The sequence below is a fragment of the Prionailurus viverrinus genome, chromosome B3 (assembly GCF_022837055.1).
Source record: "Prionailurus viverrinus isolate Anna chromosome B3, UM_Priviv_1.0, whole genome shotgun sequence".
NCBI classification, from domain to species: domain Eukaryota; kingdom Metazoa; phylum Chordata; class Mammalia; order Carnivora; family Felidae; genus Prionailurus; species Prionailurus viverrinus.
Genome location: NC_062566.1, coordinates 68,290,509 through 68,304,601, shown reverse-complemented (window position 1 = coordinate 68,304,601; position 14,093 = coordinate 68,290,509). Strand labels below are relative to the sequence as shown.

Below are 14,093 nucleotides of genomic sequence, written 5' to 3'. Positions count from 1 at the left end.
CAAGCAAACAACAAGAAGAAGAAGAAGCCCTAAAAGGGATGGGGAATGAATACCCAGGGTTGCTATAATATGTGGTTACCTCCAACCATATCTAGGTCCTAATGCCTGGTATTTGAATATATGAATGAATATGACAAGAGGGACTTTGGATTAATGTAAGGATCTTGATATGAATCATCCTGGGGTATCTGAATAGGCCCTAAATATAATTACAAGTGTCTTTGTGAGAATGATTAGGAGATTTGACTCCAGAAGAGGAAGGAGATGTAGTGGTGATGAGGGAGCACAAGGCAAGCTGAGGGCAAAGTACAGGCTAACAGCACCCACCCCACCCCCTGCTGCCACCTGGTCCGAGGAATACGTGTGATATTTCTCGGACACTCCTTGCTGCCCAAGAACAGGGGAAAGGAAAGAAAGCAAATGGTTGACTGATAGAGATCACAGTCATACACGACAGGAGTCTCCTTCAGCTTATGGATAACTTAGTAAACTGCAAGAAAAAGGCAATCTTATCCATGGCCTAATCTCCAGAAACCTATAGACTCCGTTTCCTGGAGCCCTAATATCACCCTCATCAAAATGTAAGGAGGTTTGAGTGTTTATGTGGGAAACAAAGGCAAATGAAAATTAAATTCCCTTACTGCCTATAGCCCACTGACAAGTCCTGAGACTGACAGAGTGACCTTCCTCTAGGAGCTCAGCTGCCTGGATGATGGCACTTTGCTAGAGGCAAAAGGGAATATGGGCTTAACATTACCCTGACCCCCCGCCCCCCCCCAGGATCCTGTGAATCTCTTTAAACACACAAAAATTCCTTTGCAAATCTCCTTTATCTTTTACCCTCAAGTGTATGTTGGCAATTATACTCCAAGCTTATGCCCCTGATATACATTTGAAGTCTCATAACTGAGGTTTAACTAAACAGTAATAAATGGCGTTTTCCTAACAACAGCTAGCCCCTCAAGGTCCTGGAAACCTTGCTTCCAAAATTCCTTAGAGACTTACACTGTCCCAAACCCCCTCCCAACCTGAAGGTATATAATCAGTCACTCCTCACAACCCCAGTGCAGCTCTTTCTGCCCATGGGTCCTGTCTCTGTGCTTTAATAAAATCACCTTTTTGCACCAAAGACGTATTCAAGAATTCTTTCTTGGCCATCGGCTCCCAACCCCACAATCACCTCAAAACCCCATCAGTGGTAGAAGCGAGAGGCTGGAATCATTCAAGAAAGGGTCATGAGCCAGGGAATCCAGCTGGTCTCCAGAAGCTAGAACAGGAAATGGATTCTTTCTCTTGAGACTCTAGAAGGGCTCCACCCTGCTGAGACCTTGACTAGACAGAGAAAATGATTTCAGACTTCTGGCATCCAAAACTATAAGAGGATAAATTTGTTTTGTGTTCAGTGACCAAGTTCATATATGAACATTCAGAAAGAAATTTTTTTTGTTTGCTTTGCCGGACTAGTAGTGGTGTGGTTTGAAGTAGGGGTCGGGAGCCAATGGGCAAGAAAGATCTCTTGAGACATTTTCAGTGCCAATAAATAAATAAATAAATAAATAAAAGGTATTTTTATTATAGCATGGGGACAGGACCTGTGGGCAGAAAGAGCTGCCGGGGGTTGTGAGGCGTGACTGATTATATAAAGATTTTCTATCCTATGGAGGGAAGGGTGATGTTAGGGCTCCAGGAAATTGAGTCTATAGGTTTCTGAAGGTTGCTTTTTTTTCCTTATAAATCATTAACGCAGTTGCAAACATGGAAACATGTCTTGCATGGCTGTGATCTCTATGAGTTAACCATTTGCTTTTCCCCTTCCTTTGTTCTTGGGCAGCCAGGAGTGCCTGAGGAATATCACACACATCCCACCTGGGGATGGGGAGGGGTTGCAGGATGTTAGCTTGTGCTTTGCCCCCAGCTTGCCTTTTGCTCCCTCATCGGGATGGGATGCAGCCATTTGCAATTGTCTATTAAGACACATTGGATTGAGGCAGGTTTGTACTCTTGAGACACCCAGCTAAGCTGGATCCTTCTCTAATAACATCTTTATTGGAGTGATTTTTTTTCTTTGTATTCCTTTCACTTTTTTCCCTCTTGGAATCCCGCATATTGGGCTTAACTATTCATTTTAAGTCGGTCTTCTCATTAGCTACTCATGTTCCAAGTCAGAGGTTTAAGTCCAGAAAAAGAGATCCCAGGTTGAGAAGGGAAGATAAAGACCAAAAAGTCTCAAATCCGTAGGACCTAAAAGTGCCTGTGATTTGAACTCCAGCGATATAGTCAGGAATATTAAGCCGTGCCAACGCCGTGTGGTGGGCTTCTGGATCTGACTGCGGCTGGAGGAGGAGCCAAGTCCTGCTGAGGGTTTGTGCACAGGCTGCAGGTGCCTGGGGAGCACTGTGACTCCGCCCCGGCGCAGAAATAAATGGCTGAGTCTGTGGTGCGGGGGGAGGAAATGTAGAGCAAGCTGCGGCGATCCTCAACCACGGTCGTAGAGCGTAATCTTCCATTCTGCTTTGTCCCGGAAGGAATGTAAAACAGGTGGATGAGGTGGCCCCCAGGATTTTGGCGAAACCACTGCACCCTGGTCACAGAGGTGGAAAAATTGCACTGCAGCGTGCAGCTGAGTCCCTCCTGGAGACTCAGGTCTGGGGGACTCTGCTTCACCATCAATCCTGTCACACCTGATGAGACACAGAGACACGGTCACAGGCTATGGTCACTGCAACACCTGCAAAACCTAGAAAATGGTCTCATAGATTATGAGAAGGACAGAAAGCCTGCCAGTCTTGTGAGCTCCCCCCCTCCTGCCTCAACAACACTGCAGCTGCTAAATCCTTTCAGATTCCCACCTGGGACTGTCTCAACTCACAGCAAACCTGGGTGCACAAAAGTCCCAGCACAGTGACCAGTGGCCTCTTCAGGACGCTTTGCCCTGCTGACCAGGACATTTTCACCATAAGATAGACTAAACTAAACACTGGGGCGTGAGCGTCACCAACTGGATCTGGAAGTGTTCCTGCTTCTGCAACCAATCAGCCTCACCCAACAAACACTGTTGGGGCCCATATGCTCTGTGACAGGAAGCCCCACCCTCTGGCCTCAACCTCACTGAGAATGGGCTGCGTGGGGGCGCGACAGAGGGCATTATTCTGATACTTCAGGGACACTTGCTGATAATCCTGGAAGTCATAGTGTGGGAGAGGGAAAGGGAGAGGCCCCCGGGGAGGGAACCAGGCTTCTTCTAAGCTAATGGAGGAGAATCATAGAAAGAATTTTCATATTCTAAAATCTGAAAAACAGGCGAGTATTCTGACAAAAAGATATTTACTCACCCATGAATTAATTATATGAGAGCCATTCCAGTCATGCCAAGTAAGAACATAAATGTTATATATTATATACTTAACGAATTCCTATTATTGGAATGTATGAAATATTTATGGCCTAGAATAACCAAGACTTGTGGTAAATATTGTTACGGGAAATGAACCTAATAAGACTGTAAATTATGAGGAAAAGATAGGACCAATTTGGACATTATTTCTACATATTAACTTTGCTGCATAATACTTTGTTTTTCTAATTCTTGGCTGTAAAGTTTCCTGTGGTTCACACTTGCGGTTTAGTGAATCCTTTCTCTAATTTCTCTATCTCCCTCTTTTCCTTCTACCTTCCGCTCTCATTGCACCTTCTACTTCCTACTTCCTTCCTTCTTTTTTCCCTTAGCTTCTCTGTCTTCCCTCCTTTTGGTTTTCTAGTGACAGGAAAGAAACAGAAAAAATATTAAGGAAAAGGTGGTATACAACGATTTAGAAATGATTTTGGATCTGTGAACAAAAGTTCCTATTTGTCCTGATACAGAAAATTCTTAGGCAGTAAAAATGAAACAAACCAGAAAACTCTGGAATTCTTCACCTTCCATCTCTCCTTATGTGACTCTGTTTGATCTAGAAGTCTTTTCTGATAAAGGCAGATCAAGGTAATGATACAGATAAAGATTATAACAATGTAAATACAGATATATGCATCACAGCTAGAAACGTCTAGTACTTGAATCAGGGAATAAGGCAAAGCTACTAATGGAAAGGAATATTCAGTAAGAAGCATGTTTCATACATGCTGATAATGATTTAGTTTTTCCTCACACCCAATTATTCTCCCGTCTTTACTGTTTATTACTAGCCCCCATTTTCACACTCAGACAATTTCTCCAGTCTTTCAACAGCTTCTCACAACTAGGTCGCTCAGGATAGTCTTGATTTTAGAAAAGCCTATAGTACCTCCTGATGGACCAGAACCTTAAGAAAGAAACACCTTTTACTCAGCAGTAAGAGCACACATAGCTCAGCCCAGCTATCTTTGTCTGGCGCTGTACCTGTGGATTGACTTGAAGCCATAGAAGTGTCCACAGGACAGAGAATACCATGAATTGGACTATGAGTCCCCCGCCCCCCCAGTGCCTTTTAATGAAAATAAATATTTTCATGTAATATAATTTTTGGTAATTGTATGAAAACAATCTAATTCTTAGCTATGAACTTATGTTTTTATTAATTTTTCTAGTGTTTATTTTTGAGAGACACAGACAGAGACAGAGTGCAAGTGGGGGAGGGGCAGAAAGAGAGGGAGACACAGAATCCGAAGCAGGCTCCAGGCTCCAGGCTCTGAGCTGTTAGCACAGAGCCTGACGTGGGCTTGAACTCACAGACCATGAGATCATGACCAGATCTGAAGTCGGATGCTTAACCAACTGAGCCACCCAGGCGGCCCTTAGCCAAGAACTTATTAAAAAATGAGACCTTCACTGTGATTCAATACAGGTTAGCTCATATATTTAAGAGTGTTTTAGACCTGGGAAAATAAAAAAATGAATTAGACACTAGATCTTCATTCAGGGAGCTTATGGTAATAGTGGGGGAGACAAACATCTTTCCCAATGTAATCAAGTCCTAGAGAATGCAGCAATTAAAACATGCCATTAGTATTACCTGAACACCGAGACAGCAACAATTACTTTAAGCCTCTATTATAGGAGGCAGTTTAGTGGAAAATGTGATACCGTATGCCTTCTATGCAGGTGACAAGAGTGGACAGTAACAAAAGCAGAGATGGATGATCTTTGAAATGCAACCCATTATTTTAATTTTTTAAAATTTATTTATTTATTTAGAGAGAATGAGTGGGGGAGGGGCAGAGAGAAAGAATCCCAAGCAGGCTCCACACTGCCAGTGCAGAGCCCGATGCAGGGCTCGAACTCACGAAACTGTGAGATCATGACCTGAGCTGAAACCAAAAGTTGGTTTTTAAGCAGGTTTAGTAGCCCAGGCACCCCAAGTGACCCATTATTTTAAATACAAAGAACAGAGAAGATGAGCAAGTATGTGGACGGGACCACTGATCTCACACACACACACACACACACAAATAAATGTATTAAAAATTTGGGTGTCTCTGTCACTCGGATCTGGGCACAGTCTATAACCTTAAGTAACTACTAATAGCTTTTAGGCTCAAGGAAAAGCCTTATTCACATACCTTAAGGGTTGCCTCTTACACTGCATTTGAATATTGGAAAAATTTGTGGGCTGTGCTACTCCAGACTTTGATTTGGAATTTGGGAAGATTTAAGGGAAAGGAAAGAAAAATCAATTCACTAACCCAATCTTTCCTTTCAGATGCTATGGATGCAACAGATTCTTGCATCATGAAATTTATTTCCTGAAATGCTAAGGATCCATTTTCTTGCTATCTATGTACTCACCTATGGTTCTAAAGGATATCGGCATGGTATTCATAACAGTCTTTCATGATGGTTGGAACGCTTTGCAGGACTTAACAATACTATTTTAAAACCATATGTATTTATTCTAGACTAAACCTGCTTAAAAACCGGTGTTATTTACTTTACAACTAGATGGATTTTGAAACTAAAATTGAATGACTTTATTTTTATAAAAAAAATCCATAATTAAGCTTAACATTTTTTGTATTATTTATTTATTTATTTTTGAGAGAGAGAGAGCACACAAGGGGAGAGGGGCAGAAAGAGAGAGGGGGAGACACAGAATCTGAAGCAGTTTCCAGGCTCTGAGCTGTCAGCACAGAGCCTGATGTGGGGCTCGAACCCAGGAACCGTGAGTTCGTAACCAGAGCCAAAGTCAGAGAACTCAGATGCGTAACCAACTGAGCCACCCAAGTGCCCCTAAGTTTAAAATTTTTAAATAAAATTTCAGTTTTAAGCACATGTTACTAAAACTGTTGATTATTCTTTTTTTATATATTGCCTTTTAGCTTTAGTAGATTAAAAGGAAAATAACTTTTTGAAAGCATATGAATAAAGCTTTAGTTTGTGCCCTTGTCTCAGACTCTATAAATAACAAGAGTCCTCTGCAGATGGATTTGCAGTTTCAAGGAATGGAAACCGAAGGCCTCCACATTTTTACTGAAGTCAGGTGATCTGCAGACACTGAATATCTGATGAATTGTTCAAGAATATTGCAAATTTTTATCAATGGCACTGTGAGAAAAAGCGTAGGAAAAGAAAATGATTAAGGATTCACTTATTATTATTGTCCATTCAACAGGTATGAGAGAAATTGAATTAGAGAAGAGAAAAAGGGAGGCAGTAACCTGGGTGTGCTGATCAAGAAAGGCTGGTCACTCATAGAACAAAGAAGTCCAAGATTTCACATGAACTTCATCATGACCTGTGTTTGACTGAGAATGTTATCAAGGACCAGTGGATAAAAAAGGCCCTTTTCCCTTCATTTTGAATTGTCTTTCAAAGGTCACCTGACAATATCCTTAAAATGCCAGCTCTAATTAAGTCCATTCTCAAATATTTTAGTCAAAGCGCTGATGTTCTTTAAGGAAAGAAACCTCTGAGGATACTAGTAAAATAATCTGGAGATAATGCAGTTTGACATAAGCAGTTATCCTGGGTTTTCAGTAGAGTAATTCTCTGATTTGCCTTATGCCAACTCACATGGCCAACCCCGGACCATCTAAGCCCATCACTATTTCAGATGACACGAGAGCAAGTAACTTCTTCCAGCTTGTTGAAAATCAAATCCTATAGCTTCATTTCCTCTAGAAGCCTGACTCTAGAGGATAAAAATGCTGCACTTCAAAAAACAGGAGTCTCGCCTTTGCAAAATGGTAAAAATAAAGGAAAAATATCTAGGGGCGCCTGGGTGGCTCAGTCGGTGAAGCATCCAACTTTGGCTCAGGTTGTGATCACAGTTCATGAGTTAGAGCCCTGAATCAGTTCTCCACTGATAGCACGGAGCCTGCTTTGGATCCTTGGTCTCCCTCTCTCTCTGCCCCTCCTCTGCTTGTTCTCTCTCTCTCTCTCTCTCCCTCTCAAAAATAAATAAACATTTTTTTAAAAAGGGAAAATATCTGGGAATGCAAGCTGGTGCAGCCACTATGGAAAACAGGATGAAGGTTCCTCAAAAAACTAAAAATAGAACTACCCTATGACCCAGCAACTGCACTACTAGGCATTTATCCATGGGATACAGGTGTGCTGTTTCGAAAGGACACATGCACCCTCATGTTTATAGCACACTATGGACAATAGCCAAAGTATGCAAAGAGCCCAAATGTCCATCGATGGAGGAATGGGTAAAGAAGATGTGGTGTATATATACAATGGAGTATTACTCGGCAATCAAATGAATGAAATCTTGCCATTTGCAACTACATGGATGGAACTGGAGGGTATTATGCTAAGCGAAGTTAGTCAGTCATAGAAAGACAAATGTCATATGACTTCACTCATATGAGGACTTTAAGAGACAAAACAGATGGACATAAGGGAAGGGAAACAAAAATAATATAAAAACAGGCAGGGGGACATGTTCTTTTACAGAACATGTCAACTTCCTGAAAACAACTCAGGCTGAGACCCTGAGTCCTTTAAGTTACAGTGTCTCAGAAGGTTTGTGTTCAGCTCCCCCTGTAGTCCCAGGCGCTGTGTCACTCACAGCACAGAAGTACTTGGCCGAGTCGCTCCAATGGGCTGAGTGTTTCCTCAGGTGGAAGGCCTTTTCACTCTTCTTAAATTCAGCCTCGAAACCTTTGATGCCTTGAACTAGGGCATCTGATGGCCCTGAAAAGTACTTCAGGAGAAGCTGGAGTCCTTGGTTGGGGTGCTGCACATACCAGAAGAGATAAGTAGCTCCACTAGAGGAATAGTTGCAACTCAGCTCCAGACGGGCTCCTTCAGAGACAGTGATGTGGCCGTCAGGTTGGGTCAGTGACTGGGCTCCAGTTCCTCCTGAAACATTAGTGCTGAGTCAATGAACTCCACTAAAGCAAAAGGTCTATATTCAGAATCAAACCAGAACAATGTTTTACTTGTGGACAAGGGAATTAAATGGAATGTTACTCACTCAGGAACAGAAGCACCCCAAGCGTCAAGATGAACACCAAGGTCATGGCCAAGCAGTGAAGAACCAGAGAGTTTTCTTTCTGGGAAGTTCCTCACACACAAATAAAATCTGATGACTGAGGGGACTTGAATCCAGATTGCTCTGAGGTTGAGGAGGAATGATAGATTTAGATTCCTTTTTCTTCGGGACTGTTAGGAAGAGACGCTAACAGTCCAGGCTAAGAGATGCTAAGAGATGTCCGGGCAAAACTGTCTGCCCCTGTTGTCTGAGATTCTTTATATGTCACTGTCTAAAAAATGCCGACAGAACACCTCTTTAAAGTGTAAGGACAGAAGGTTTTTGGGAGCTTATTCTGATCTTTTACAGAAAAGCCATTTTGAATTTAGGCAACAGTGCCCTCTAGGGGCGAAACAGAGCTAAGGAGACATTCACATTTTTTTGTGAACCTTTCCGACTTGTTCCTGACCGTCTGTCTATAGGTGAATTTCAAAGCATTATGGTTGTGTCCAGAGGATTTATGTTTTGCAGGCCCTGAAACTTATAAAATGGGGGGTTTTTATAAAAGAACAGAAAATTTTGAATAAAAAATCGGGCACAAAATAATTTTTTAGAATGAGAAAGAAAATCACAACAAATTACAAATTTTATTAAACAAAGGCCACAAATATCACAAAATCTAGAAAACTGCGTATTTCCCTCATACATTTATTTAATACTTTTTGTTTCTTTTTCTTTTGACTCCATACTTTTTAGTTGTTTCTTCATTTGACAATAAATTTGCAATATTTCCTATATAGTAAAAATAAAGATAATTCAGTCTTTACTCTCAGCATGGTTGATCACACACACACACAAATTTTAATTCACAGTGCATTGTGATAATGCTACATAAATTTTTAGGACTATAGTCAAATTTTGTAAAACATCTATTAAGTCACTGTGTACTGTAAGATTTCATTACATTTCAAGTTTTCTTATGCTGTAACAAACCCTAAATACTATGAACTGATGATACTTATTAACCAGTTTATTAAGTCTGTGTTACTTTTCTATTGCTATGTACCAAACTACCATGAACTCTGTGACTTAGAACAACACCCATTTTTTATCTCACATATTCTGTGGGTCAGAAGTCTGGGTACAGTTAAGCAAGATCTCACAAGTCTACAATCAAGAAGTCAACCAAGATTGCTGTCTTGTCTGAGGTGTGGGGGCCCTCTTCCAAGCTCAAGTAGTTGTTGGCAGAATTCATTTTCCTGTAGTTGTAGAACTCATAGCAGCTTGCTTCTTCAAGCCTAGCAAGAGAAGCTCTCTGATCTCAGGAAAACCTAAGCCCTCTTGTGTCAAGCACACCTGATTGTAACAAGCCCACCAAAGGATATTCTGTCTTTTGATGAACTCAAAATCAAACTGATTAAGGGCTTTAATTACATCTGCAAAGTCTCTTTACCTTTGCCGTTAACATAACTTGGTCGTACAAGTGACATCCGTCATATTGTAGGTCCTGCCCACATTCAAGGGGAGAAGATTATATAGGGTATGTACACCAGAGGTCAGAAATCTTAGGTACCATCTTAGAATTTGCCTACCACAGTTGTTAATGTCTTCATTTTACTGGTGTATTATCAGTTATACATTATCCCCATAAATGTAAAAAATTGGGGACCAATCAGCAAGAAGTTAAGAAAAACCTTGGGGCGCCTGGGTGGCGCAGTCGGTTAAGGGTCCGACTTCAGCCAGGTCACGATCTCGCGGTCCGTGAGTTCGAGCCCCGTGTCAGGCTCTGGGCTGATGGCTTGGAGCCTGGGGCCTGCTTCCGATTCTGTGTCTCCCTCTCTCTCTGCCCCTCCCCCACTTGTGCTCTGTCTCTCTCAGTCTCAAAAATAAATAAACATTAAAAAAAAATTAAAAAAAAAAAGAAGTTAAGAAAAACCTTAATAGATACAACTGGGTAAAGCCATTTTGCACCAAAAGAAAGCATAAGCAAAGGCATCTGCCACAAAGGTAAGGAATCAAGTTTATATAGAATGGAGGGCACAGATATGGTAACAGTAGTCAGTAAAACCATAAAAATGGATTGGAACCAGCCAGGAAGGTGCAATATAGTTTTAAACTCCAGAAAGTTGCCAACAGTAGACCATCAGGTCTTTAAGGAAGTAAAGACTTGTTAATGGACCATTAGCAGAGTCTTATGTCTAGCCTGAGTAGTCAGGCTGCTGAAATGAGAATTGAGGCCATAGGGGCAGATGGAATTTCCAAAGGAGAGGGCACATATTGAGAAGAAAAGAGGGCCTACAGCAGGAGGAATGCTCACAATGTGGAATAATCAAAGAATAGTATAAAAGGATACTGCAAAAGATCTCCCAGATCTTGAATTTATTTTTTACTTTTATTTATTATTTGTTTATTTAATGTTTATTACTTTTGAGAGAGAGAGAGAGAGAGAGACAGAGTGCAAGCAGGGGAGGGGCAGAGAGAGAGAAGGAGACACAGAATCCCAAGCAAGCTCCAGGCTCCAGGCTGCCAGCACAGAGCCCGATGCAGGGCTCGAACTCACAAACTGTGAGATCATGACATGAGCTGAATGAAGTCAGACACTTAACCAACTGAGCCACAGGTGCCCCCAGATCTTCAAATTTTAAATGGGAGTGCAGAGGGTCAGAGAGAGAAAGATTTCAAAAAAGGAATGAGTGAATGAGTAGCTAAGACTGAAGAAAGTGGCTGCTCTAAACGTGGTCTGTAGGTTAAGCAGCATTGGCATCACCGGGGGCTATTCTGGATTGCGTGATCTCAGACACTACCCAAACTTCCTAAGCCAGAATCTTCATTTTAATGATTCATGTGCACATTAAAATTTGAGAAATATTGGCCTAGTGTTTTAATGCAACTTAAACATATCTTTTGGATTTAAAGATGAAGAGGTCATTGATGACTTCTGAGAAAACAAATTTTAAAAAGGGTTGGGACAAAAGCCAAGATGCATGGAGGTGTGGAGTGAAAGACAGGAGACAAAGTGAAAGCAGTTATGATTGAGGCTACAGTAAAGGAACAGGGAGCCAAGAAGTTAATTGGTGGCAGGAGAGACGTGTATGGGCTTGGGGGGGAGTGTTAAATTATTTTTTAAGATGAGAAAGCTTAAATATTTTAATTGATGGAAAGGAATCGGTGGCAAAAAAAAAAAATAAGATTATGGAGTTTGGGTAATCAGTGGGCTTAGGTGCCAGAGAAGTGAGACAGAATGATATGGGAGAAGAGTTTGGGCACAGGATACTGTCTGTCTAAAAATAAGAGGGATACCTTTTACATCATTACAGGAAGTAAGGTAAATTATATGTATAAAAGCAAAGTTTTAGTTGGGATGCAGAAAGTTGAAGATGATATCAATGATATAATTTAATTATACCAATTATCTTACCATGGATTACCATGATTACCATGGATAATCAAAAGGTGGTGGATATGCTGTTTTGGCAGAGTAGAGCTTCAAGGGAGATATTGTAGAGTATGGAATGATAACAGATTATAGAAACAAAATATTTTCATGCACTGTTTCATGTACAATTGATGTTAAAAGCTGTGACTATATGGAGACAATCTTCAGTATAGCTATGTGATTTTTACCAGCTATGCTCATCAGTTAAGCAATATGACTAAGAGGGAAGATTGGTCCAGAAGTGGAATTTACCAGATGTGTTGTGATGGTTAATTTTGTGTCAACTTAACTGGCCTGAGGGATGCCCAGATAGCTGGTAAAACATTCTTTCTGCATGTCTGTGAGAATTTCCAGGAGAGATTAGTGGATTGGAGGCAGGAGAGGCACGTATGGGTTTGGAGAGTGTTAAATTATTTTTTAAGATGAGAAAGCTTAAATATTTGAAATGATGAAAAGGAATCAGTGGCAGAAAAAAATAAGATTATAGAGTGAGATTATTTGACGGAGTGGAATGACCAAAGAGATCTCCTCTCACTAGTGTGGGCAGGTATTGTCTAGTCCACTGCGGGTCTGAATGGAACAGAAAGATGGAGAAAGAACAAATTGTCTCCCTCTTACCCTTTTCTGTCTTCATGAGCTGGAACATCCATCTTTTTCTGCTGTCAGACCATGGAGATCCTGGTTCTCGGGCCTTTGGACATGGAGGGAATTATACCACTGGCTTTCTTGGTCTTCCAGCTTGAGATGGCAGACTTTGGGACTTCTTGGCCTCTTGAATGGGTGAGCCAATTCCTATAATGAGTCTATCTATCTATCTATCTATCTCCTATTAATTTCATTTCTCTGAAGAACCATGACTAATACAAGTGTCGTAGAATAACAGGTGGACAGAGCGAGATGAGAATACCAGCACGAAGCAGTTGAAGAAATATGTCCTGGAGAATGTTGGATGAGAAGGAAGAGAAAATAGCAGATGAGACAGAAGACTATGAAGGAACTGGAGGAACAGATGTTATTAAAGAACAGATTTGGTGAGAGTAACTACATGAGGACAATCAAAACAGATAATTGTCATCTGAGAAGGTAGGGCTTCAGAGATGGAAAAGTTCTGGTTAATGACTAGTGGCATGGCTAGCTTATTTGACATCTGGATCAAATAAAGTTTAAGACTCTTTTTCACTATACACAAAAATGTTTCATAATTATCATGGTAGATTTAGGAAAAGACATTTTCTTGGTGCATTCTTTAGTTTTTAATGTAAATAATTAACAACTTAATAAAGAAGATATTTCAGTGTTTAGAATATTATTCAAATTCAATAAATCATTTATTTATGACTTAAATTGGCACTTAAAAATATTACCCCTTCTGGGGCACCTCAGTGGCTCAGTCAGTTAAGCATCCGACTCTTGATTTTGGTTCAGGTCATGATCTCATGGTTCCTGGGATCGAACCCCTCCTTGGGCTCTGTACTGGCAGAGCAGAACCTGCTTGGGGTTCTCTTTTCCCTCTCTCTCTGTCCCATCCCTGCTTGTGCTCTCTCGCTCTGTCTCTCAAAAATAAACATTAAAAAAATATATTATCCCTTATAGTGTTCACTCTGTTTTATATTTTAAACACAAATAGAAACTATCAATGGTCTCATAAAATAACAAAATAGAATAACTCAATATTATGTTTCTCTCCACAACCATTGTACTATTATTGTTTGTTTCAAATCTATGTTTGAATGCAGAAATATATAATGCGATAGGTTTAGAAATATGACCTGCATGAAAAGCAAGCTCAGACAATTACACAATGTTACAAACTTGTTCCAAAAATTAAAGGCATGCGCTTTCACTATTGGGAACATGGAAGAGTTATACTTTTCTCTAAGTACTATACAATTAAAATCCATGGACATTACGTATAAAACAAAACAAAACCAAAAGGTGGAGAAAAGTCAGAACAGCTAGGGACTTTGAGAACTGAGAAAGAACAACACGGTGAGTTTACTGGGTTTTCTTTTTGTCTCCTTCCGGATTTGGAGTTGAGGAAGCTGACAACAAGGAAACACGGTCTCTCCGGCTCGGGCTCACTTGGCTCTCCTATCTTGAGATTATGCTTCTCACTTTAAAAAGCTTCCCAGCTTGGGGCACCTGGGTGGCTCAGTCTGTTGAGTGTCCAACTTCTGGCTCAGGTTATGATCTCACAGTTCATGAGTTCGAGCCCCTTATCAGCTCCCGGCTGTCAGCATGGAGCCTGCTTTAGATCCTCTGTC

General features: G+C 40.9%; 2 gene segments (V, D, J or C); both read right to left on the bottom strand.

The window, feature by feature from the left end:
- The window catches only part of LOC125169083 (T-cell receptor alpha chain C region-like), a 780,232-nt gene that overhangs the window by 472,629 nt on the left and 293,510 nt on the right, over positions 1 to 14,093 (bottom strand).
- LOC125169088 (T cell receptor alpha variable 22-like) lies at positions 2,024 to 3,013 on the bottom strand. The segment is given in 2 exon segments: positions 2,024 to 2,681; positions 2,870 to 3,013. Coding segments are annotated over 2 exon segments (483 nt in total).